The sequence below is a fragment of the Moschus berezovskii genome, chromosome 7 (genome assembly GCF_049115385.1).
Source record: "Moschus berezovskii isolate FMDL1 chromosome 7, NW_MosBer_1.0, whole genome shotgun sequence".
Classification (NCBI taxonomy): domain Eukaryota; kingdom Metazoa; phylum Chordata; class Mammalia; order Artiodactyla; family Moschidae; genus Moschus; species Moschus berezovskii.
Genome location: NC_142466.1, coordinates 97,711,399 through 97,739,103, shown reverse-complemented (window position 1 = coordinate 97,739,103; position 27,705 = coordinate 97,711,399). Strand labels below are relative to the sequence as shown.

General features: G+C 40.5%; 2 protein-coding genes across 11 annotated transcripts in view; both read right to left on the bottom strand.

Moving 5' to 3' along the window:
• Window positions 1–520: 520 nt before the first annotated feature.
• Window positions 521–11,657, bottom strand: CAVIN4 (caveolae associated protein 4). The gene is made up of 3 exons (XM_088838202.1): window positions 11,528–11,657; window positions 9,936–10,385; window positions 521–3,135 (listed from the first exon to the last, which is right to left on the bottom strand). Exons 2-3 carry the CDS (start codon window positions 10,341–10,343, stop codon window positions 2,479–2,481), a joined length of 1,065 nt encoding a protein of 354 aa, XP_088694328.1. The 5' UTR covers window positions 10,344–10,385; window positions 11,528–11,657; the 3' UTR covers window positions 521–2,478.
• Window positions 11,658–11,832: 175 nt separating this feature from the next.
• Window positions 11,833–27,705, bottom strand: part of TMEFF1 (transmembrane protein with EGF like and two follistatin like domains 1) — a 151,552-nt gene continuing 135,679 nt past the window's right edge. For 9 of the 10 annotated variants that reach the window (XM_088838197.1, XM_088838196.1, XM_088838193.1 and 6 more), the window contains 3 exons: window positions 26,854–26,977; window positions 16,072–16,230; window positions 11,833–11,967 (listed from right to left, as the gene is read on the bottom strand). In XM_088838197.1, coding sequence (XP_088694323.1) covers window positions 11,883–11,967; window positions 16,072–16,230; window positions 26,854–26,977 — 368 coding nt within the window. In that variant the 3' untranslated portion in view covers window positions 11,833–11,882. The remainder of the gene's footprint in view (window positions 11,968–16,071; window positions 16,231–26,853; window positions 26,978–27,705) is intronic. The other variant, XM_088838199.1, reaches the window with a different exon arrangement.

Here is a 27,705-nt window from a genome sequence, read left to right as displayed (position 1 = left end):
AGTTACAGTGAACCTCTGGGAACATGGAAATTGTTCACAGTCTACCATGATGAAGAGCTGAGCAGGCTTCAAGGTCTTCTACATCAAAATTCAGATGTACCTATGAGGGAAACATTCCATTAACATGTCAAGTCTGATTATATAATGAGTCAACAAGCAAAAGGACTTGACAACAATTACTTGACAGTGTTATCTGCAAAAAAAAAAAAACGTTAGTTCATTTCATATTTACTCTGCATAGTGTACTGATGTGCTCAGTCACGGCCGACTCTCTGTGACCCCATGGACTGCAGCTCACCAGGCTTCTCTGTCCACGGAATTTTCCAGGCACAAATACTGGAGTGGGTTGCCATTTCCTTCTCCATTACTCTGCATGGTACCAGAAAAAACATAGCCTATAACTTCTTTACATTCTGCTTAACCTAGAAACATATAAGCAGGGTTACTATATCAAATTCATGCCATATTGTTTGCTTTCATTATCAGCAAAAATATTTACAAATAGGACAATGACATCAAATTTTGTCTTAATATCTTAATTCAAATTTATTATGGCTTTAAGGAAATACTTGATTAGGCATCCAAGCTTTTGCTAAACCATAACATTTTAAAAATTATTCCTTTTGAAGTATTGTTCAAAGCTGTATACTTTATAAAAAGATAATGAGATGAACAATTCATGATTTTATGTATTCATGCACAGTGAAGAGGAAATGATACTGAATCAAACTCCCAAACCCAAATAGCTGGGTAACTCAGTTAAATATTTTACAGCTGATTTGTGTGTGTGCATGTACAATTTTTAGTTACTACCAGAGCATCTAAAACTGATCTGAAAGCTAACTGTTGTCCAAAACTCTTCAAATTCCATAATTCCATTTCTTCCCTTCTCAAATCAAAAGATTTAAACATACATAATTGAAGAACCAGTATGACCATTTTTCTCTTTAACAATAATATCTACTTCTGGATCAGCTGATCTGTTAGATTTACAGCTAACTGACAGTTAGAATCTGGCTTCCTCCCAAAGCAGCTGTGATGAACTCCCTGAACACTGTTTTAGACAGGAGGGCCTTGAGAGGTTCACTCCAGAAATCAGAAACTTTTGAAGTCATTTCCAAACACTGCACAAGGACTGGCTTTAGAGAGGCCTCTTCAAGGTACAGCCACAGTTGCAGAGTTCATGATGCTCAAACATGCTGCTCTAGTCCACCAGAGATCTGTGCAGAAGATAATCAGCGAAGAATTTTCCAGGAAATGTTTTAAGACCTAACTCAAACCCAACATCTGGGTTTAGTCTCTGACGAAAAAGATGTCACCCAAACCTTTTTCATCCCTGATTCTGTGAAAAGGAAAACCAACTTTAGTGTCTGTCACCTAGGTCCTTATTGCTTGGAGCTCAGGGCTTTTTCAGAAGATGGAATTATTTCGACTCTGTTTTTGAGGAACCAGTGGGGTTTCTTTTCTCTGGAAATGGTTCTTGCTCCCCCCAGAATGTGTACCATTTCATTTATCTTCACAGCAGTCCTCTGGGGTGGGCAGGACAGGTGAACTCTCTTTATTTCACTGACCAGACGATTAGCGGATGACTTGCTAAGTGGCCTGCAATAAGCAAGGCTCTGATGCCAGAACCGAGTGCTCGAGTCCAGCACTTCCATGGTTTTATCAAAAGCATCAAAAAGGGGTGTGACTGCTAATTTACTAACAAATCTATTGATTTGAACAGATAGATAAAATCCACGAGTCATTCCCCTTGTATTAATCTAAACCAAAATCAAGAGTTGACTTGCAAATAAATCATGGCCACAAATTCGCCCTTCATTTGTTCCAGACTGCTGCTGCTGCTAAGTCACTTCAGTCGTGTCCAACTCTGTGTGACCCCATAGACGGAAGCCCACCCGGCTCCCCCGTCCCTGGGATTCAGCACTGGAATGGGTTGCCATTTCCTTTTCCAATGTGTGAAAATGAAAAGTGAAAGTGAAGTTGCTCAGTCGTGTCTGACTGTTAGCGACCCCACAGACTGCAGCCTACCAGGCTCCTCCATCCATGGGATTTTCTAGGCAAGAGTACTGGAGTGGCTTGCCATTGCCTTCTTCGTTGTTGTAGACTAGCAAACACCTAACTGGCCCTCACTAGGAAACTATTTTTTTTGATGGGCAAGAGAAAGGAACTTAAAAATCTACAGCTGCCATGAGAGTGACCTAAGAGAGAAAGCTGGTAGAATCAAATAAGCCCTAGGGGAGGAGAGAAAAAAGAAAGTTCTCCAAGGGAGGGGAAAAAATAGTATTCCCCAGGAAGTTAAAAGGAAATGTATATTAATAACTTATTATCTTGAAGATTTTAAACCTAAGAAATGAAACAAGTGTATCATTTATGTTTTCCTATATGGCATATACTTGTAAATGACTATACTAATTAAACTAAGATTGTATGATTAAGGAGACTTACAATTATAATATACTTAATTCTTCTTTATAATTACTGCTTTAAATCTAGCAAAAGAGATTCATCATCCTCTACTTTCACCTGGGGTTTAAAAGTAACTTTTAGAGGCTCGGGGGTCGAGATCTCCCCGCCTTCTTGGGGAGGATGAATGGCACTGGCCTCCTCAGGGTCTGTTTCACTGAGCACCTCGGGGTAGAGTTCACTGACGGGGCCGAGAGCCTCGCCCCTGGCAATGATGTCCACCCCCATCTCCCTGACCTCTTCTGGACCCTCAGCCACTGCTCGCTCTTTGGTTTTTCGAAGGCTACGCATCTTAAAAGCTTCCCTTGAGGGAGCTGCATTGGAAATAGATTTCTTAAACCTCTCCCCCGACTGCCTCAGTCTCTCCCCCGACTGCCTCAGCCGCTCTCTCCTCTCTGGGGTCACTATTCTAGTCCTAATTCTGTTCACTTTCTTGTCAAAATTCTGCCGAGTCTTCTGCATGTTTTCTTTCGAAAAGGCCTTTTTGATGTTATCAATGCGCTCTTTGCCTGACTTTCTAAGCCTGGCAGACCTGCTCTCTTCAACGAAATATTCTTCGTCCGAAGACAGGTCAACTGGGGTATCAAAGACTTCATCCTCCTCCTCTGGACTCTCAATCAAGCTTCTGTCTTTCACAACAGATAGGGACGTCGGACACTGAACCTCCTCCTGAAGGAGAAAGAAAGCAAGCTTGTTAGCCATGGGTTCTTGGACCTTCCAGCCACAACTGTTCAATCTCCTCCACAGGTTGTTTATCCTCCACCCGCTTCTTAAATGCTGGTGTTTCTCAAGGTTTCTTTTTCTTCATCTCCCAAGCTCACCCTGAGCAACGTTATCCACTGTTCTACCTTCAAATCCAATGGCAAGCAGACTCAACAAATCTTCCCTTCACCTATCCCCTTCCCCTAAGATGAAGACTCATTTCTAACTGGCAGGCAGACTTCTTCACCTAGATGTAACACAGGCACCTCTAACTTAACTTATCCAAAATTCAAGGCCCAGCCATCACCCTTTCCTGGACCTCTCAGCACTAATACCTCCAGGTGTCACTCAGAGAGAAACCTCAGAATCACCGTCCCAAATATTCCCTGCTCTCATCTGACATCCAACTGGTCACCAAGCGCTGTCGGTAACACTGCTTACCAACTAGTAATTCCTCTGTTCCCTCCTCCTTCCTCCTTGCCTCTACCAATGTCTTAATTCAGGCTCTGTAATCTCAGGCCTGAACTTATGAAATACCTTCACCACCATATCACCTAAGCATTTCCTGTGAAACGTTCCTAAAACATACATCTGATCACATCCTTCCTCTACTTTAAAACATTTGGGAGCTCATCAATACTCAAAGGACAAAGAGTTCAAATTCTTTAGTATAATTAGATGGCTCTTTGAACTACACCTGCTTTCCCAGTCCTCCAGTCCAGCCACATAAACACTCTAAGCCCTTCCAACACATGCTGTTCTCATCCACACCTTCGTGTACGTGGTTTTTGCTACGTTCATTAAATACCTTTAAATGCTCTTTTCAACTTTGTGAACAAAATCTTTGAGTCAAAAATGCCCAACCTCCCCAAGAGACCAATTCTGTCTCCAATTTATACGCAAATGACACAAAATTTCTTGTTGTTCACTCAATAAGTCGTGTCCGACTCTTTGTGACCCCATGGACTGCAGCACGCCAAGCTTCCCTGTACTTCACTATCTCTCAGAATTTGCTCAGATTCATGTGCATTAAGTCGGTGATGCCCTCCAACCATCTTCTACTTACAATATTTTTCAGTCTGAATTGAACTGGAGCTCTACTCATTTATGTATATCTCCCTGGGGCCTTCACTAAATAATAGGTTCCATGAAAGCCGAGGTGTATCTTATTTATGATTTATGCCCAGGCATCTATCAGAGTGTCTTGCACATAGTAGGAATGCTCAACAAATGACTGTTGGAACAAAGAAACACATGCCTTCATTCAACAAATTGTTACTAAACACCCACAAGGTACCAGTCAATATTCTAGGCACTGAGAACCTCCTGTGAGTAAAACAGTAAAAGAACCTGTATTCACAGAAAGAGAAATAAACAAGTTATCTATACAGTATGTTGGATGGTAATAAATGTTAAGGTGAAAAATAAAATGGGGAGTGGGGATACACAGTGACGGGGGAGGATACTCGGAAAGGTCTCACTAAGAAGGTGACATCCAAGCCTAGACCTGAAGGTAATGCATATGCCAAGGGGGAAAGGAGAAAGCAAAGAAGGCATCGTGACTGAGGCAGGATGATCAAGGGTCAACAGGAGGAGAGAAGGCAGAGAGGAAGCGAGAGGGCCAGCGCACGTAAGGCTCAGTAGCCAATAATGACTGTGGCTCTTATTCGAGTGTGACAGGAAGCCTTCTAAAATGTCTTGGGGAAAACAGGGACATGATTTGACTCATGCTGTAAAAGGGTCACCCTGCTGAATTGAGGCAGTGGAGGGTAATGAGAAGCAGGGAGAGCAGGTCTCTACCTGAGCTCAATCAGGTGAGAGACGGTCAGGGTGTTGGCAGAGATGGTGGTGAGAAGCAGTCTGATTCCAGGTCCACTGTGAAGGTAGGAATCAATGGGATCCACTGCTCGACTGAGATGTGGAGACGTCAAGGGTGATGATTCTCTCAAGTCCAGGGCCTGAGCAAATGAAGGACAGATTTGCATTTCACTAAAATTGGGAAGACAGTGGGAGGCAGAGACTGGAGGGGAAGGATACTGACTAAGATGCTGAACATGCCGACTTCGAGATGCCCACTGTACATCCACGCAGAGATGACGAGTAGGCAGTTGAATAGATAAGTCTGGAATTCAGGAGAGGTTTGGACTAGAGATTTATATTTCTAGGAGTCATTAACATAAAGATGAAACTAAAAATCATGACCAGTTGAAAGAGACCACCAACAGATTGAGTGAGTGGGTCTATACTCCATTACTCAAAACTCCTTGGAACCAAGGTACCTTTTAAAAATCAGGATATTTCAGATCTGGGAAAATAATATGTAACATTCCCAGTGAGATCTTAGGAAGACAAAAAAAAAAAATACAAACATTCACTCCAGGGTGGCAAACAGAGTACAAGTAGCCTCATGCTACTTGAGGTTGGGTTTTGCCTTCAAATAAGTTCAGGTCAAGATAGGTTTTGCTGCCAAATAAGTTGCAAAAAATTTATTTTTAGAAATTTTTGAATTTTGGTGTTATAGACAGATAAATGGATTTTGGACCTAAAGATAAGAAGGAAGAGATGAGAAAGAATCAGAATGGAAAAATATCAGCCAGTGAGGCAGGAGGAAACCCAAGAGAGAGGGATGCCCCAGAAGCCCAGGGGAAAGAAGTTTTAAGAAGAAAAGGAGACTACAAATGTGCGAAAAAGAGAAGAGAGGGAGGGAGTAACTATGTCACTGCGTCAGAGGGTAAGGATGAGAACTGGGCTGAACTGGCAGACACCAGTAACCGTGAGAATGAGCCCAAAAACACAGCTGCTAAAGGACCTCAACTCACTATTTACAGGTTACTTTTAAAACTAAACTGGAAACTTTAAATATCATGAGATTCCTAACTGAACCCATGAATTTTTTTTAAAGAAACCATGCTCCCAGGCTTCCCTGGGGGTCCAGTGGTTAAGAATCCGCCTTGTAATGCAGGGGACACACTGGTTCAACCCCTGGTCCACAACTAAGTCCATGCATCACAACTACCCAGCCCACGCTCTAGAGCCCACAAGTTGCAAACACCAAGCCCGTGTGTGACAACTACTGAAGCCCACACACACTGGAGCCTGTGCTCTGCAACAAGAGAAGCCACCTTGTAGCGTACTACAACTGCAGATTAGCCCCCACGCCACAACTAGAGAAAGCCCTGTGCAGCAACAAAGACCTACCACAGACAAATAATGAATGAATAAATCTAAAACAAAACAAACAGACAAAATGTGCCCTTACTTTGAGATCCAGATTAAATCTGTTCAACCAAAAAAATTTACTATGTAAGAAATAAATTCATATACATTCCAAAACCTGATAGTCAAGAAGGTATCCCTGGAAATTTATTTCTTTGGATACTTACTTAAAATTTAATTATTTGCTATAGGACTGGACAGTCCTAAAAAAAAAAAAAGCCAGGGTGGGTATCTGATAGCTCTCTGATGAATCAGTTAGAAGCTGCAACTTTATTCCTCTCCTTTCCTGACCAGCTGCTACAGGGAGCAGCTTCAGCAGTCCTGAGTGCGTGGGTGTAGACTGAGGAGGTATTAGAAACGGCGCTGAAGAATCATTACTGTTTGGTGAGAAAAACCTTCACGATCCTACTGTAAAGAAATCAGACCTGGCTCAACTCAGGAATCACAAACCCTTCTTCAACTGCACAACAAACTGTACAAAATCAGGCTTAAAAACAAAACAAAACAGAGGTGAAGTCAGAGAAAGAACCTGTCCAGTGAATCTATTTTTTGTAACACCTATGTGTCAGAGATATCATGAGTTAGTGGTGAATACACTATAGTAATAATTGAAAACAATTAGGGATGAATTATAGTTGATTTCCAAGTATAATTTATTATGCATCTTTTCATGTAAAATTCTAGGTAAGAAGATGATTTTTGTAACAAAACAAGTAATATGAATCAGAGTATAGTGGCCATGATTATCAAAGTAATATAGCTAGGAGAAGTCTGAATATTTACAAGCCCAGAACTTATCATTAGGGAAAGGCCTAATACCTCATTTGGGAAGCAAAGGCACGTGGTTAGTAAGCAAAATTGTTAGAAGGAATGATAATCCTCCTTCCTGGCCTTCATGGTGAGAAGGTCACCAAGGTGAAAGCATGTTCAAAAAGAAATCATAATTCTATGATACAGAACAGATACTTTTTTCCAAAGCCAATGTCCAGGATTAGGTAAAAGCTCCACCGTACACAACTGTGGGAGATAAAGTACCAATAAAGTCTGCAACCAAAAGATATATCCAGGGAAATCTTTTTGAGGAAAAACCCAAATGGAAAGGAAAGCATGTTACAGCTAAGTTACTCAGCTTCAAGTTAATTTTAGTAGAAGGTACAGTCTCAATAAAGCCTTGTGTGTGTGTATGGATAAATATACATATATATTCTACATATACACACATATATTAACTATGAGGATAAATTTTAAGAATTTTAGGAATTCTCTGGTGGTCTAGTGGTTAAGATTTGGTTCTTTCACGGCCGTGGCACAGATTCAGTGCCTGGTCAGGGAACTGAGATCCCACAAGTGGAGCAGCCAAAAAAAATTATAAGAATTTTAACTGCTATGAAGAACCATATGAATGCAGTAGTCCGTGTTCCAACTTCTAAGAATCCCCAAATCCATTGGTAGTTGCCTGTATCTTTTCTTCACAAGCACTTCCAATTACATGAGATAGCCACTGTTTATTGACAAAGGGCTGCTTTACTCTGCACAAACTTAATTTCACAGACTCTTGGTAGCATTATGCCTCTCAGTTGCTTTTTCATACCATCTTTTATTCATTCGAATAACTTCTGGGGCTCAAAGAAAAGAAAAAATAGCAAGTTTCAGGGAATAAACAGGTGACTATAGAAACAACTTTTTAAAAGAAGAATTGTATATCAACAGACACACAAGAGACAATTAGGACTTTTCAGAAACTCCTGTTTTATTAAGCCACTGTAAACCTTGATTGTTACCTGGTCTGCTCTTCACAAAAAGGTTCTCAGGAGAAATGCTGGATACTAAGAATGTTTCCTGGCATGCCCCATGCAAGTGGAGTGTGAGATATACCATGACTGTTAATGCCCTTGGAAAAGTGAATTCAAGAATAAAGACTATATTCTCGTACTAAATCTAACCCATTACATACACTGCTAAAGGCTTCTGACAGTAAGATGACAGGTGCGCGCGTGCGTGTTTGTGTGTGAGTGTGTGTTTTCCAAAAAAAAGTTTGGAGAAGGACTTGCGGAGACTTGGGGGGTCGGGGCGGAGGAAATGGCAAAGCCCTTCAGATGGCATAGTCCAACCTGCCTACCTCTGAAATCAGCAACCTTCTCTTCTCATTCTTTCTCCTAAATAACCAACAGGCTCTTCACAACAAATCCAAAATACCACTTACCACTTGCCAGTGCAACCTTATCAGTCAACAGTGGGCTACAGAGAACTGACTAAAGTGTAAAGAACGCCCTGGGGCATTAATGGCCCACATCCCTGGTATCTTACAAATACCCGCCTACATAATCCAACTGTGTTCCTATTTCAATTTGTTTTTATTCTTCTAGGCTTTTCCCCATGCATATGGGCATCCATCCATTTAAAAATCACAGCATGATAACACTACATATATGTACCAGTGAACATCCCCGCACACATTCCTGATTTTACGCATACAACAAATTCTTTGACGTGAAATTTTGAGGTCAAAAGGTTAGTGAATTTTTAAGGTTCTTAACATATACTACCAAAACCACCCTCCAGAAATGTACCAATTAATATTCTACTAGCAGAAAATGAAAGTGCTTGTTATTTCCTATTCTTAAACTCAGAATGTTTCAGTAACTGTAAATATTTAAATAGGCGAAAGTGTAATTTTGCTCATTTATTTGGTCTTCTGTGAACTGACTGATAATGACTTTCCAATTTTTCTACCATGAGTTCAAGCTTTTCCCTTTTGATCTGTAAGAGTTTTAAAACATATAACAGCTTTTAGGCATTTGCCATGGATGCATTCCTATCTCAAAAAAACATGAGGGTCAAGTGCAGAGTAAGATAGGAACTTACTAGCTCAATACATAATGCCACATGGAAACTACCACATAAAATCAGCTAAGAGACATTATAATCAAATATAAGGAATTACTTAAGTGACTCCTACACTTGTATAATTATAAAAAAAAACTGTTCATTAAGAAATACTGTTTTGCTTATAACTGTGAATTACACATTACTATATGCAAAAAATTCAATAGACAAATTAATTTCTGCCAAGTTTACATTTTACAGTTTAGGGTTTTCCAGGCTCTCCATAGCAAAGGAAAGAACCACACTGTGGGGCTATAGGTCCTCAGCTTCTTTTTCTTTTTTCATACAACAAAGAGGTATTTTAAACTGGAGGCTTCTTAGCTGTCTTCTAGTTCTAACTTTCTCAAAGGCTACAAGAGGGCACCATGCTAATATAGCTAATATCCCAAAAGCGGATTACCAATATTAAGTTTCAAAGGCAAGAAATAGACTCAGCTATGATCCACAGTTCATATTACACGGAATGGTTGAGAAGCTCAAAACACTGACATGATAGTACACCAGCTAACAGAGAAATGGCTTTATCCTGAGAGCCCTGCTGATACAGAACTCCACCACACACATGTATACAACACTCACCATGTGACATTGGCAACTCGGATAGGACATGCTGGCCATTAAAGGATGCAAAAGATTGCCGTCATCGAGCTAAACACACAGCTTACCTGGAATATGACCACACGGAATTTGTTCTTCTTGATTATTTCTTCTTGCTTAGCTTCAACTTTTTTAACGTGAGTTTGTTGCTTCTCCACCCGGGCCTTCACGTCTTTAATGTGAGCACTGACCTTGCGGGTTTTCTCAAACAACTTGTTAATGACATAGCCCGTGTTGCTGTGTGACTGTGAAAACTTAAGCAGGTCAATCTGGACGGACTTGATGGCATTCTCCATCACCCTGTGTCTCTCCTCTATCCTTTTCTGGCTGGCCTGCACGCTGTCCACGATGGCAGCGACTTTGTCCAGCACAGTCACAATGGTGAGAGCAGCATCTTGGTCTTCATCTCCCGTCACATTCGACAGGCGATTCTGGTGGATTTTATCAGCATTTGAAGCCGACCCATTATGCTCCATTTTAATTATTTCTCAGTGAAAGATGTCTTACCACAATCAATTCTGGCACCAAGAGCAAAAAGTTAGCTTGATAACGGGCAACAGGGTTGCTTAAAGGGTTGGAAGCCCCACCCCTGGAAGCTGGTCAAGTATTTGTAACTACAAATACCCATACATGACTGTTCTGCAATATGAACCCTCGCAAAGCACTGGGTGCTGTTCCAAACATGCTTACTGACTGACTAAGGGGCTCAAATAAGACTGTGTGGGTAGAAGGGGGAAGCTTTTTAAAAAGAAAAGTTCCCTAAAGCTACCATGTTACTAACATTAAGCCTAGAAGCCAAATAACTAAACAAGCAAACTTTAAGTGATAGGTGAAGCCTTTTGCCTTTAAACAATTTCAAGCATTATTTATAAAAAGCAAATGGGAATTTTGAACAGAAATCTGTTTTTTCCATTAATCTCACATATTAAATGTACTGATACATCAATATCAAAGAATGCAGTAAATAAACACACCAAAACAGAGGTTATATCGTGAAAACATTATATTATAACATGCTTTTCCAAACCAAATATTAAAATTAATATTTTGAACATATTCTTAAATTCTACATGCATACTTTTGAATACCTAAACTACATGTTAAACAGCTGAACACATTCTATTCACACTTCAGATCTTTAAACATCAACAATCTATTAGTATAGCTATTACTACAAAACAAATTTGGATAGAGGTCTGAAATGATTTTTAAGCTCACACAAAGAGCACCAATTGTTAACAATCATTTTTGCATTTTATTCACAAACACTGATACCATTGGTTTATTTATGTTAAAACAAATACTCTCTTTAAAAATGAATGTGTATTAAAGTAGTTTAAATGATAGAATAGGCTTTATTCCAATTTGTTTGTTAAACAGACTATTTTCACAACTAAGTCTACTTTTCAGTGATCCGTTTCGTCATTGCTACCATATACTTTTAAAAATTAATTCAGAATTATTTTTTCAAAGAGAGAAATGATCAAATTCCAGTCCATACATCTTATAAATATTTTACATCTAACACACACAACTTTATAGTTCATGCAATAGGCAATGTCTAAAAAATCAGTTAATAAATCTCAAAAACATTGAAATGTCTAAACACAGTGTCTTCTAGATTTTTTTTGTAAGAAAAGTAATCTGTAAACATCTTTACCTTTAGTTCATGCTTGGTCATTTGCTGTGGTCATTGTGGAAGAAGTGGGTATGACTTTGTAACCATTTGTGAAGTGGTCCATCTTTGCAAAAATATTACATTCCATGGGTAAAGAACAAGTCTTAGAATTACCATGTGGTACAAATTTGTGAAATCAATTTCAGTATTTAAAAACATAAAACAAAAACTACTAAACAGTCCAAAACTGTTGTAGCTGAATATTCTAAATACGAGCCAACAGTACTACACTAAAAATGTCCAAAAATAAGGCCTCTGAAATAAATATTTCCATTCTTTAAAAAAAGACATAATAAATGTACATCACATGGTCAGTGTACATATAAAAGTCACCAGTTCAAACCATTCTGGATGACGTATCTGAAGTAAAATGACCTAGGTTTTGCTTCTGTCGTCGTCCTCTATTATTTTTAGGGCATTTTCTGTTAAGAAAAAAGGAAATGTCATTTTGTTTAGGATATTTCAAATGTTTCCAGGTTAATACACATTCCACACATGAAGTCATATCGCATATGATCACATGAAAGGGTAACAGACGCTATTTGATGACAGACCATTATGTCAGACTGCTGTCTTTCCTACAAAGCTGGGAGGTGAGAGGGTTAGACACGCAATGCAGGTGTAAACACAAATGAAACTCACTCCCAGGGTCTCCCACTGCGTGTGCATCCCCAAGAGGAATCGCCACCCTTCTTCTGGCCTGGCAATTACCAAACCCCAGTGACTGGTAACATGGAAACTTGTGACAGTAGAATGGATCCTTGCTTATGTACTTTCTCCGAGCATGACAACACCCTCAAAATGACAAGGACGGCTTAGATGAAGGAGAAATCAGGAAGAAATGTGCATTAACCTCAAATCAGAAAATACAGGAAATGTTTATTTTAGATGGTAACTCAGAAGAAGTCATTTGACACCCTGCTGGAACAAACCACAAAACTCAGGACAGAACTGGGGGAATAAGAGCTACTTCTCAGTCTGCTCTCAGGGTTCTGCGCATGTTTCTCTGCTGCGGTTGAAAGCTTGTCATGCCATGTGCCTGGCCACTCTCACTGTGCACAAAGTGCCATACACTACACAACATGGAATAAAGGAAGCTGAATGAGCTCCAGTAATTCTGAGTTTAGGCTCTGCTAGAAACTAGCTGTGCAACCCCCTTTTCCTAAAAGCAAAATAGTAAGAGTTGGACTAACCTCTAAAATCTCTTCCAGCAAGAACTTTATAATCTAACGATAAGAAAGTCTTGAGACAATGAAGTTCCAGGTTTTTACTCATTTTCCAAGAGCACTACTTTGTCTTGATGTAAAAGCCTTGATGGTAACACTTCCAGTTTACATGCTGTTCTTCACAAATTTTACCTACTTACTGGAAAAGACTCTGATGCTGGGAAGGATTGGGGGCGGGAGGAGAAGGGGACGACAGAGAATGAGATGGCTGGATGGCATCACCGACTCGATGGACATGAGTTTGAGTGAACTCCAGGAGATGGTGATGGACAGGGAGGCCTGGCGTGCTGTGATTCATGGGGTCGCAAAGAGTCGGACACGACTGAGCGACTGAACTGAACTGAACTGATCCTCATAAAAACACTTGGGGGTAGACAGGGCTGGAATCAACTCCATTTCACACATGGGAACACTGAATGAGAGGGACGGCAATCTTCCTCAACTGTCACAAGCTCACCGTGACACTGGACAAGTTCCTGAGACCATGGTTTTTTTTCATCTACACAATAAAGGGGTTTGGCCAAGGTGATATTCAACATGAAAGAAGATGCCAAGCCTAAGAGAAGAAAATTTCACTCCTGCAGTCTTGATAAATGTGTCAGTGGGAACATCCCTTTAAAGGAAGATTCCTCACATGTAACAGTCACCACAGGATAAGTGAACAGCTGTTGCAATGGACTATGTGGGAGAGACACTCCTTAAAAATGCAGTGCAGGTCAGTCCACGTGCATAATTATAATAGCCTCAACCCAAGGGAGCAAGACATTCTAGGGGTGAAAATGCCATAATAAAAAAGGCCTCAGGAAGAGATCTATGATAAATTCAATGAGATGACCCTTCAGACAGAGACAGAGGGTAGTGAAGACACTGTAACAGTTAAAAATAAATATAAGGCAATGCTTATGTGTCTGTGAAGGCAGCAAATGGACTTGGGATATAAACTGCTGCTCTGCTGCTAAGTCGCTTCAGTCATGTCCTACTCTGTGTGACCCCAAAGACAGCAGCCCCCCAGGTTCCGCTGTCCCTGGGATTCTCCAGGCAAGAACACTGGGGTGGGTTGCCATTTCCTTCTCCAATGCGTGAAAGTGAAGTCGCTCAGTCGTGTCCGACTCTTAGCGACCCCATGGACTGCATGCAGCCTCCAAGGCTCCTCCATCCACAGGATTTTCCAGGCAAGAGTACTGGAGTGATGGGATATAAACTAGAGGTTACTAACTTGAATTCCCTGGTAGCTTAGTTGGTAAAGAATCTGCCTGCAAGGCAGGAGACCAGGTTTAACTCCACGATCGGGAAGATCCCCTGGAGAAGGAAATGCCACACTCCAGTATTCTTGCCTGGAGAATCCCATGGATAGAGGAGCCTGGTGGGCTACAGTCCATGGGGTCGCAAGAAACAGACACGACTTAGCGACTAAACCACAACCACCACTAATTTGAAAACTACCTGCAAGGTAATTTTAATTTAGTAGCTGAGAATTATGGCACAGTGAGAATTGAGAAAAAGAGCTGAACAAAAGGCTGGACAGGATTCACAAAAGGGCTTAACTATCTCTCTGCTCTTGGGTGAAGTTTTCCCAACCTAGGGCACCAGTTTCCTCACTTCTCTAGAATGAAGGGGTTGAATACAAAGTAACTTCTTGCTGACTCTAACATTCTTCGATCTTAAAATCTTTCAGTTCAGTTCACTGGGCCTCAAAATCTTCCCTTGCCTTTACCTTATTATATTATTTCTTTCATTCACGTTCCAAATCATCTGTTATTCCACTCCTGCTTTACTCTAATAATGTCCTAAATGGTCTTCCAAAACCTCACATTTTCTCTCCAATAAATTTTTCAGATGACACACAGAACTAATGCTCTGGGAAAATGATTCACACCAAGTCCCTCCCCTGTTGCAAAACCCTGAACTGTTACAAAATCAAGTCTGAATTGCACTCCCACAGGAGGATCATGCTTAACAAATGAATTTCCCAAGATGACTTAACATGGACGCCCCTCTTCTTGGTGGTTCAGTGGCAACAGGAATGGTTTAGCAATCAGGCAGCACTGAATTCAAATTCCAGACCCTTTCACTTACTAGCTGGAGGACCACAGGCAAACTGCTTCACCTCTGAGCCCATGTTAAACAGCCACAGGCAGCCCTGCTGTTACATGGTGGGTTTATTTTTTCTATATTCTCTTTCTGCTGTCATTATTTTTTATAACATTATGTCCCTACTTTAATCTACTGCTCAATTTCATATTCAGTAGTCTTGCCTAAGGGCAGATCATCTGTTCTATAGAATAAAGTCTACTGGCTTTTAGCACTTGTATTTTATGAAAAATATGTTATTCAGAAAAGAATTTTTCATCATTGCTAGATTCATCATTTTAGCTCCAGATGGCTGAGACCACAGAAGGTCTGGCTTCTCCCCAGACTTCAGATAGAAGAGCCATAAATCCATTATGGCCTGCCAATATCTGCACTTGATATAGCCCAGCCCTCAGCCCAGAATAATGCAGAAATGTATAGATGATGATGTTTATGGGAGTCTAAACCAAACTGAAAGGAGGTAGGAAGAGATAAGCAAGAAGAAAAAACCTGAGATTCAGAAGCATAAAGATGAAAACTTAATTTTCTTTTAGTTCTCCAAGGTCCAGTTCAGTTCTGACTTACGTATTTCCGCTCAGCCTGGAAAACACCTCTTTTTAGGCCAACTGCACCCCAAGTATGTCCTTTACTTTGGGATTCAGTTATGATAAACTCCCAATGGTTTTAGTTATGGTAGAGTATTTTAAAGTTTACTACTTATACCTGTATTCCAGAAAATGAAGTAATGCTAAGACAACATATTTAAAAAGCAGTTTTCTTTAACCTCTGATTTCTTCCCTTCTTGTATATGGATAAAGTATATTCTTAGGGCACAAGACCCAATCAGTTCTGCAGGACTTAGAAAGTTCCTGCCTGCCTCTTCAATGCATGTGCAGACCATCCTGCTACCATCACTGTCCCTGAAGGCAATGCTTAAAGTGGACACCCAGTTCTAAGATCTCAAAATTCCTTTATGCCACTGAATACCCTCAGGCTTCCTCTGCCTGAGCCTAGATCTGCCTGTAACCCTGGGAATGAGTTCTTAACCAAATTCTAAAGCAGCACGATGGTGAGAGGTCAGACCTACATGGAAACCTTAGAGAGCTAATTCTAGGATTTCTTCCTAATAGACTGGTAGATGTCAAGTCCCCATTACTGTGAGTGCTTCAGGATTCTTTAACAGCTACCCACCTCTAATTGAAACTTGGTATTTTGTAGGCCATTACCTACCTGGTTATGCACATGACAATGGCTACTATAATGGCAATCTGTACAGCTCCAATAATTGCTGCAATAAGAACATGAGTGAGCTTTTGCCTACTTGGCACTACATAGAGAATACTAAAGTCTGTCTTTTCACAGTGCTGTCCAGTGTAACCAGATTCACATCTGAAAAGGGGGAAAAAGAAAACAAGGACTTCTATGAGATTTATAAATTTCAGTAATTCCAGGTTTTAAAATGAAAACATACAAAAGAATGATAAACAGAAACAGCAAATCAGACACTCTCCCACCATCTGAAAAAATACTGCCATTATTGTATTTCCTTATACTCTTTTGGATATGACTATTTTACAAAGTGCTTCTTGCGCTTATCATTATATCAGTTTAATTTAAAAGCTGCTAAGTAGTCTTTGTTACCTGCCATTTAGAAATGGATTCACGATATCCCATTCAGGGGCTAAAATACAGCAACCTTATCCATTCCTTGCTTTTAGACATACCAGCTATTTTCCATTTTTCGGAATTATGAGTTAGGTGTGGTGGATATTATGATGACTGTGCATTCTATATTTAGTGTTATCCCTTAGGCTAGATACTTGAAGTGGGATTACTGAATAGTTTTATAGACATTTACAGTTCTCTGAACATAACACCAAATTATATTCAAGACTCTTCTCAGTGTACATAATATAATCATTTAAAGCACAAAGGGAAAGATGAAAATAAGTTATTAATGACAGAAACAGAGCTGAGCAGTCAAGTAGGTACAAATCTTAGAAATTATCTGAATTCCAATTAAGAATAAATAAAAAGGCAACAACATCAGCTGATGATAATTTGACAGGGAGAAACATTTAAGATACTTGATAGAAAACTCACATTTTTTAGTTGACAGAAGGACAGAAGTGAAATGTGTAAATTCTCCAGCCTTCGGTTACAACTGATTAATAAAACATTAGAAGTCTAAAGATAGAGTGTTTATTAATGTCCCACATTTCATCACAGAAAAATATTTTTTAATAAAAACATACATAGCAAGAGGCTTCCCTGGTGGCTCAGACAGTGAAAAAAAAAAAGAATCAGCCTGCTATGCAGGAGACCCATGTTCAATCCCTGTGTCGGGAAGATCCCCTGGAGAAGGAAACGGCAACCCACTCCAGTATTCTTGCCTGGAAAATCCCATGGACAGAAGAACCTGGTGGGTTAGACTCCACAGGACCGCAAACAGTCAGATACGACTGAGCAACTAACACATACATATACACAGGAAGAAAGAAATCTGAAAGCCCAGGAATAGGAAGCCAGAGGGACGTGAGTCTACAAATCCTGCCCTTGGGGGTCCCAGACACCTGCCAGAGGTTTCATACTGGTTCCAAGCTTCCTAGCAGACAAAAACAGCAGTTTGTAGATACACAGATCACAAACATAACTGAGAGCCCAGAAACGCACCTTTACATCTATGGTCAACTGATATCTGGAAAGGGAGCTAAGATAATTTGATGGGAGAAGAACAACAGTCTTTTCAACAAATGGTGCTGGGACATCCACATACAAAAGAATAAGAGTTGGACCTCTTCCTCATAGCATACACAAAAATTAACTCAAATGGATCACAGATCTAAATGCAAGAACTAAAACTATAAAACTCTTGGCGGCGGGGGGGAGGAAAGTAAATATTCATGGCCTTAGATGAGGTATGATTTCTTCATACACCATCAAAAGCACAAACAATAACAAAGTTAAACTAGGCTAAATCAAAATTAAATCTTTTGTACATAAGGACACTATCAAGAAAGAAAGTGAAAAGATAACCCAGGAAATTTCTGCAAAGTATGTATCTGACAAGAGATTTGTATCTAAAATGTATAAAAAACTATTACAACTCATTAACAAAAAGAGGGGAAAAGTACAAAATAGACAAAAGATCTGAAAAGACATTTCTCCAAAAAAGAGAGATAAATGACAAATAAGCACTAATATCATTAGTTGTCATGGAAATGCAAATCAAAACCACAATAAGATGAAGTTTCTAGCATACCCACTAGGAATCAAAAAGTCAGAAAATGACAAGTGTTGGCAAGGATTCTGTTGGGAACATCAAAATGATGCAGCCACGTTTAAAAACATTCTGGCAGTTGCTCAAAAAGTTAAATACAGAGTTAGCATTTGGCCCAGCAACTCCTAGGCATTTACCCAGTGGAAATGAAAACACAGTCCACACAAAAACTTGCAAACAATTATTCAAGGGAGCATGATCCATAATAGCCAAAAGTGGAAACAATCTAATTATTTTTCAACTGGTAAGTGGATTAAAAAATGTGGTATTACCCATCTAACGAAATATCGTTCAGCCACAAAAAGGACAAAATACTGACACATGCCACAACATGAATAAATCATGTAACAATGCTAAGTCAGACAGACACAGGAGACCACATACTGTATGAATATAATCTACTGAAATGAAATGTCCAGAACAGATGAATCTACAGAGACAAAGACTATTAGTGGCTGTCTGAGGCTCAGGAGGACGGGGAGATTTGGGAGTCAAGTTTCCTCACGGTGAGGAAATGTAAAACTGACTGTAGTTGATTGCACAACTCCATGAATATAGTAGAAACCATTGGAAAAAGGAAAGAAGTGGGACAGGAGATGAAAGGTGAGGGGAAAAGGAAAAGAGATTAAACCATTGATATAAAATGCAATCTCTACAAAACGAAATCAAGCCAGTTGCTCAAAATAATAACAGTAAAGGGACAGAGACATGGAACAGAATGAGACTAGAGAATTTCTTCCCGCCATACACAAAAATAAGCCTAAACTGGATCAAAACTAAATGTAAGACTTGAAAATCATGAAACATCTAGAAGAGAACACAGGCAGAACACGCTTTGACACAAATAAGAGCAATATTTTATCTGTTTCCCAATGCAAAAAAAAACAAAATAAAAGCAGAACTGAACAAATGGGATCTAATTAAACTTAAAATCTTTTGCACAGCAAAGGAAACCATAGACAAAACAAAAAGACAACCTACTGAATGGAAGAAAATACTTGCAAATGATATTACCGATAAGCAGTTAATATCCAAAATATATAAACAGCTCATATAACTCAATATGAAAAAACCACCCAATCAAATAATAGGCAGAAGACCTGAATAGACATTTTTTTTCAAAGAAGACATACAGAGATGGCTAATGAAAAGATGCTCAACATTTTACTAAGATATCACCTCACAGCTGTCAGAATGGTTATCATCAAAAAGTCCACAAATCACAAATGTTGGCAAGAATGTGAACAAAAGGGAACCCTTGTATACGACTATTGTTGGAAAGTAAACTGGTGCAGTCACTACAGAAACCAGTAAGATTCCTCAAAAAACTGAAAACAGATCTACCTAATGACCCAGAAATTCCACTCCTGGGCATATATCCAAAAAAAACAAAAACATGAACTTGAAAAGATACATACATCACAATGTTCAGGGCAGCATTATTTACAATAGCCAAGATACTGAAGAAACCCAAGTGTCCACTAACAGGCAATGGATAAACACACATATGCACAATGGAATATTCCTCAGCAATAAAAAATAATGAAATTCTGCCATCTGCAGCAACAGAGATGGACCTAGAGAATATTACGCTTAGCGAAATGTCAGACAAATACTGTATAATACCACTTTTTTGTGAAATCTAAAAATTAAAACAAAGAATGTATATAGCAAAAAAAGAAACAAACTCACAGATATAGGAAACAAATAGTGGTTACCAGTGGGGAGGCAGAACGGAAGAAGTGCAAGATAGGGGTATAGGATTAAGAGAGACAAACTACTATGTATAAAATAGATACGCCACAAGTATACTGTACAGCACAGAGAATTATAGCCATTATTTTGTAACAACTTTTAATGGAGTATAATGTATAAAAATACTGAATCATTATGCCATATACTTGAAACTAATATTGTAAACAAACTATATTTCATTTTTAAAAAACAAATCAGTTGTTATTTCTATTAAATTGAAGGGAACTTGATCTCATAAGTCCTCATACAAAGAGGGTACTTTCTGGGAATTCCCTTGTAGTCCAGTAGTAGGGCTTTTGCTGGCGTGAGTTCAACCCCTGGTCGGGAAACTAAGATCCCCACAAGCGACACAGCCTGGTCCCCCAGCCCCAGAAAGGGTACTTTCTCATCCAGAGAGCATCATCCTCAACCATACAGCTATAATAAATTCAACAATATAATGAAGTCTCATAAGATTTTTTAAAAGAATATTATTTCAAGGCAGGCTAACAGCCCAAAATCAAAGCTCAGTGAAATAAAAATAGTTCCACAGGGAGCTATAACAGTGTCCTAGATACGCAGTTGACAATTAAGCTTAATTCAAAAATTAAAGGTCAGAGTATCAAAAAGAATGTATAGACCATATTTCACTCATGCAGTTACCCCTGGACATCATTCCTGCACCTGACTACTGGGTTATACTCTCCAAATACCTGGAGTATTAAATTCCAGGTTAGCAATACTTCCTCTGTTGCTGATTAAAGGCAGGTCCAGGGATCTGGTTCTCTCTTGCCTATTCTTTCATGTCCACACCCTCCATGGTAATCTCACCATGCCCACAGCCTCACGGGCTGACTCATTCACTCATATATTTAACCTACTTACTGAGCACCCAACATGTGCCAAGTACTGAGGTGGGCATTTGGGATACATCAGGGAACAAAGATCCCTGGCTTGTTTATCCTCCAGTAGGGGAGGGAGGGTCAATAAACAAAATAAGCAAATTAAATGGTTATGTTGTTAGAAGGTAGAATTAAAAGAGAACAAAGAGAAAGAATTAAGGGGTATTATGAGTGCCAGGTATGGGCCAGGAAGGATGGCCAGCAACTTTAAGGAAGATGATCAAGGCAAGCTTCAGGAAGAGACATCTGAGTAAAGTTGTAAAGGGGGTCAGGGTGTCTGTTGTGTGGACAAGTGCGAGGAGAGCATAACAGGCAAAAGAAGAATCAGTGTCAAGGCCCTGAGGTGTGTGCATGAGTGCACAGTGTGTCCAAGCAAGTGTGGCTGGAATGGGCCAGCCAAAGGGAAGGGGAGGACCCACAGAGAGAGGTGAAGGGGCCCACCTGCGAAGGGCTCCTCACTCAGGAGATGGAGGAGCCACCGGAAGGGCATCAGCAAAGGAGAGACAAGAGCTGGCTTTGCTTTTAAAGTCTCACTCTGGCTGCTATGTTAAATATGGACTATTTAGGATACAATCAGGAAGGCTAATGCATAATGCCAGAGGGGAGAAATGGTGCCTGGACTAGGAGTAGCAGTGACGAAGAGAAGTAATCAAACGCTGGATGTATTCTGAAATGGAGCTAACAGGACACCTGAAATGACTAAATGTGGAGTATGACAGAGACGAGTCAAAGTCACATCAGAGGTGTTTTGTCTAAACCAAAGAAAAGATAGAGTCAGCATCAACTGAGATGGAGAAGTCAGAGGTAGAACAGGTTTAAGAGAGGGAGGGCAGAACCGGAGATTAGCTTAGGTTCTGTTGAGCTTAAGGTGTCAGATGCTCATGTGAAAAACGGTAGTGAGGGAGTCCCAAGTTGAGAGAGTGGCCTGAGGTCATCAGCATACATCATGTAAAGCCCTGATGCTGGATGGAGTCACTCAGGAAGAGGACCAGGGCTGGACCCTGGCAGCATGCCAACACTGAGAGACCAGGAAGCAAAAAGGGACCCAGGCAAGAAGGCTGAAAGAAAAGCAGCCAGTGAGGAAGGAGAAAACCAAGAGAGCGTAACCCCTTAGCCAAGTGAAGAATGTTTATCACGCAGGAGGTTGGATGCCACTGATCATTCAAAAGTCATTTGAGACTGAGAAGCTGACTGATGAATTTAGCAACAAGAACAGTCTCGGTGAAGTGCTGGGGAGCAAAAGCTCATTGGGGTGAATTCATGAGACAGGAAGTGAGAAAATGGAGACAGACTACAGACAACTATTTCCAGTTCTTCTGCAAAGGAAAGGGCAGAAATGGGACCATAGCTGATAGAAGTGCCAATGAGAAATACCTTTCCAGATAAAAGAAATAAAAAGTAACTTATAAATGTACAAAAAAATATATGAATAAAACAATATATGGTAAGAAGAAATATGGGGAGCACTGCTGGCAGTGATAGTAAAAAGCCTGTCAATGTTCTCTTCATACTCCTTCGGTTTTCTCATTGAACTTGGAAACAAGATCATTAACAGAGTGACGGTGAGAGGAGGCGTTGACAGTCTGAAGAGAGGGTGGATGGTAAAAACAGTCATTTTATCCAGGAGAGGGGATGAAGGACCGCAGTTACAGAGTGACTGCCGGCAGCGTGCAGGGCCCACTGAGTACAAAGGTGCATAAGACCGGTTAAAGCCTGGTGGGTGCAGGTATGCAGAAGGCGGGAAGCTGGAACGAACCAGAATTACAGTTTTGTCAAGTGAGTGTATGATGAAGCAAGGGAGGGACTACAAGGATTGACCAGGGAATTAAGCTGAGTAAGGAGGCAATGAGGATATGCACTGAAAAGGTGAGAGATTAATCAGTGGAGGCCCTGTGGGTGGGAGGACTGCTGCAGGAATTAGATGGGACACGCTAAAGAAAGGGAAAGAGGACAGTGAAAAGGTTGGCTTGAAGCTCAACATTCAGAAAACGAAGATCATGGCATCTGGTCCCATCACATCATGGGAAATAGATGGGGAAACAGTGGAAACAGTGTCAGACTTTATTTTTTTGGGCTCCAAAATCACTGCAGATGCTGATTGCAGCCAGGAAATTAAAAGACAGTTACTCCTTGGAAGGAAAGTTGTGACCAACCTAGATAGCATATTAAAAAGCAGAGACATTACTTTGCCAACCAAGGTCCGTCTATCAAGGCTATGGTTTTTCCCGTGGTCATGTATGGATGTGAGAGTTGGACTGTGAAGAAACCTGATCGCCGAAGAATCGATGCTTTTGAACTGTGGTGCTGGAGAAGACTCTTGAGAGTCCCTTGGACTGCAAGGAGATCCAACCAGTCCATCCTAAAGGAGATCAATCCTGAGTGTTCATTGGAAGGACTGATGCTAAAGCTGAAACTCCAATACTTTGGCCACCTCATGTGACGAGTTGACTCACTGGAAAAGACTCTGATGCTGGGAGGGATTGGGGGCGGGAGGAGACGGGGACGACAGAGAATGAGATGGCTGGATGGCATCACTGACTCGATGGACATGAGTTTGAGTGAACTCCGGGAGTTGGTGATGGACAGGGAGGCCTGGCGTGCTGTGATTCATGGGGTCGCAAAGGGTCGGACATGACTGAGTGACTGAACTGAACTGAACTGAACTGAAAGACCTGCCAACAAGGGCCCATATAGTCACAGCTATGGTTTCTTCCAGTAGTCATGTACAGATGAGAGTTGGACCATAAAGAAGGTTGAGTGCCAAAGAATTGATGCTTCTGAACTGTGATGTTGAAGAAGACTCTTGAGAGTCCCTTGGACTGCAAGGAGATCAAACCAGTCAGTCTTAAAGGAAATCAATCCTGAATATTCATTGGAGGGAGTGATGATGAAACTGACGCTCCAATATTTTGGCCACCTGATGAGAAGAGCTGACTCACTAGAAAAAACCCTAATGCTGGGAAGGATTGAAGGCAGGAGGAAAAGGGGATGACAGAGGATGAGATGGTTGGATGGCATCACCAACTCAATGGACATGAGTCTGAGTAAGCTCTGGGAGACGGTGAAGGACAGGGAAGCCTGGCGTGCTGCAGTCCATGGGGTCGCAAAGAGTCAGACATGACTAAGCGACGGAACAATGCTAGAGATGCAATGATTCCCAAACACATCTTCAATGTGCACCTGTCTCATGAGTTCCAAAACCACAGATACCCAGGAGCCTACTAGATAAGTGGATGCCCCACAGACACTTGAGATCAAGCATTATTAAGCTCAGTACATCACGACCCCCCAAACCTCCATTCTCCCCCTCCATTTCCTTTCCCTCCTCAATTTTGCATCAGTGAGAAACCCAGAAGACTCTCTTGACTCTTCCTTCCCATGACCCTCCACCAATTCCCACACTCCCATCCTCACACCCAACCAGTCACCAAAACCTCTGGAGTCACCACCTATTTTCTCTCTACAACTCAGGTCCTCACCTCAGTCCCACTGTGAGTCCTTTAGTGGTTCAGGCTCTCACTCCTCACTAACAGACAGGCTCCCAACCTTCAGTCTTCTAATCCATTTTTCACCTAGCTACCTGGATGGCATTCAGATCTGCCCATACCTTTCTTATTTAAATCCTTAAAAGGCTTCTGTCTTTAAAACAAAGGACATGGGAATTCTCTGGAGGTCCAGTGGTTAGGACTCTGTGCTTTCTGTATGGGCCTGGGTTCCACCTCTGGTTGGGGAACTAACATCTCACAAACCATGCAGTGTGGCCAAATTAATTAATTAATTAAAGGAAAATCTCCTGGTATGGCACAGATGTCCCCATAAAACCTGACCCTCCTCCCACCTAAGGTTGAAGAGCTTTCTTGAAGTCGCAAATCATCTCATGTATATCTATGTATGATAGCATTTTTCATATAGTATTACATTTAAATTACTATTTGTCAGTTGCTGCCACCTGACTAAGTTTTTTTGAAGGCTGGATCTCTGTCGTATTTGAACTTGAGACCCCAGGGCCATGTAGGATTTGGTACAAAGTAGGCAAAGAGTCAGACACGGAGTAGTGACTGAACAACAACAAACGTAATAAATAAACAAATTAATGGTGATATAATGCTAGAAGATTTTAACCTAATAACAGGACTGTGGCTAAAGGGTGTTCATCCCTGCCTATTCATTGTTGCTAAACAAATACACTGACCAGTGATGCCAAGGCCTGGTTCTTGTGGACACTGTAGATGCTTAGACAAAAAACAAAGATCAACTGTTTTTGGGAGTTACAATATGCAGAAAAGAGAGTCTTTAGCATTTAAGAAACACCTCTGGTCTGAAGAAGAGGGAAAAGTTGGCCACCATCACACGTCATTCAAAAAATATTCACTGAGTAGCTACTGGGAGAGGCCGTATGCCAGGCACTGGGGAGACAATGGTTAGCAAAACAGAGTCCCTAACCTAACAGTGCGTATAGCCTAGTAATATCAATATTGTCAATATCAATATCCATTGCTATTTATTAAATACACATTATGTAACAGGCGTTGTGATGAGTACTTTGCATATATTAACAACACCAGGAAATAAGTACCATTATCACTTATTTTTAATTGGAGGGTAATTACTTTACAATATTGTGTTGGCCTCTGCCATACATCAGCATGAATCGGCCACAGGTACACATATGTCCCCTCCTTCCTGAACCCCTCTACCCCTCCTCCCATCTCCATCCCAGCCCTCTAGGTTGTCACAGAGCACTGGTTTGAGCTCCCTGTGTCACCCAGCAAATTTCCACTTGCCATCTATTTTACATATGGTAATGTATACGTTTCCATGCTATTTTCTCAATTCATCCCATCCTCACCTCCCCGCACTGTGTCCACAAGTCTGCTCTCCATGTCCGCATCTCCACTGCTGCCCTGCCAACAGGTTCATGAGGCTTAGACATCAACCTCTCTCATCCTTCCCTTTTGGGTGTCTTAAAAGACACCCCACGCTCAGAGGACAACATGATCTGAACTTCTATTGAGGTATGTCTGTCACTATGAGGCAAGCATAACGAATCCACTGTATGATTTTATTTTGTTCTCCCTTGCATGGTTGTGTTATTTTTTTTTAATGTACAGGCAAAGGGGTAGGGTCGGGGGTGAGGCTGTTAGCTCCTTCAAAGACAAGGAAACCATTCAAACAGAAGGAAGCTGAAAGCTTAACAAAGAACTCTTAATAACCATTAAAACAGTTTACAGTGTTTTGTTTTATTTTTTAAGCAGGAGGAGAATGGGAGGGAGCAGGGTTGGGGAGAAGTCAGGGGAATGGAGTTAAAGAAACAGAGAAACCAGGAGACTCGATTTCACAAGCCTTCTATTACTTCTTGAGAGAAAGATTCACTGGTCAAACTGCAGGGGGCAGGAGTGAGAAGAGTAAGAGCAATCGCCCTGTGTTTACAAAACACTGCCTTGACAACTAGACCAACCTGAGGTGGAAGACAAGCTCCCAGAAGCAGCAGCAACAAGTGTTATCAGTACAGACACGGAACAGCAAAAGCACTAAGGCCATGAGGGTGAGTATCAGGAAATTCGAGATCTAGTTTTGTCTCAGCTCTATTTACACAACCTCTCTGGAATCACACAGTTGAAGATTCATACCCTTTCCGTCTCCATCCCTCATATTACACCTGATTCTAATTCCCATCCCCTTATTCTGAGAAATATAAACTTTATCTGAAACTTGACTATAAAGTTTAAGAACATTCTCAGTTCTTAACACACTCTTTAGTCCCTCAAACCACTCTGTGACAGACTGCCTAAAAATCAAAATAATGTTGGTTTATGGTACAGTTCTATATTTAAAAATACATAGCATAATATTAAAAAGGTTAAGCCTATCTCAAAACCCTAATAAACATCTGGTTTGGTTTTTTTTTTTTTTTTTTGCATATTACTTGCCAGCTTTTTCCAAATGATGCTGCTAATATATTTTTTACTTAACTCAACTGCAAATAAATACTACCTTTTAGTGATATTTTTAGTTCACATTTCATTGCCTGCTACAGAGCAGTGGCCAAAGATGGAAAAAAGGTCTCACCTCTGATCTGGAGGTACTCTGACTTACCTACAAGAAGCCTTCTGAGTAGAATAAATGAATTCACATTTTCCATGGATGCAGTAACCATTGAGGTTTTCAGGGCAAGGCATGTGGTTTCCAATATAAACATCTTCCCTTTGATCACTAGCATCTTAAAAGAACATAAATCAGGTCAATAAATAATGAAAAGCAAACTGAAAAACATGGACTTTGCAAAGGCTCTAAGACAACAAATAAATCCACCCCTTGCTGGGTAATTTGGGAAGGAAATTTATCAGATAGGAGGCTGGACGAGAACCAAGGTCTCATTATGCCACAAACACAGCAGGTAGACTGTTCAGATTCAAAGCATTTAAAAATATTTGCAGGATGCGACCACTGTGAGCGACTGCTATTTAAAAACAATCTGAAAAAAACAACAACAAAAAACTCAACATCTTTGCTATAATAATAAATGTTACTTCTAGAAGAAATCTCACCTCTGTGACAGAGAGATGGGAAATGTAGCACTGGCTTTGTGGGGAACTGACTTACTCTAGCCATTCACCTTGAGGCTATGAAATTGAGGCCAAAGGACACCGGTAAGGCAGAGAACAAGCATGAGATTCTGAAATTTCAGGGTGAAAGGTTTACTTTGGAATGAAAACTATCAAGCATATTGATTTTCACCCAAGTGAAAATAGTTTTCTGTTCTTTTTAAATTGTTTTTCTTAGAATATGTTTCTGTAAAAAAAAAAAATTCAAATGATACAGAGAACAAATAAAAAACAAATTTAAAACCACCCCAAATCTCTCTATTCAAAGAGAACCACTGTAAACATGTTAATGAATATCTGTGTGGACTTCGGTATACTGACTTGAACTGAACTGGGTTGGACT

Coding starts and splice junctions, on each gene's coding strand:
- CAVIN4 (XM_088838202.1), bottom strand. CDS start 10,343: ATGGAGCATAATGGGTCGGCTTCAAATGCTGATAAAATCCACCAGAAT. Junction 3,136..9,935: donor TCCGTGTGGTCATATTCCAG/GTAAGCTGTGTG, acceptor TTTCTCCTTCAG/GAGGAGGTTCAGTGTCCGAC.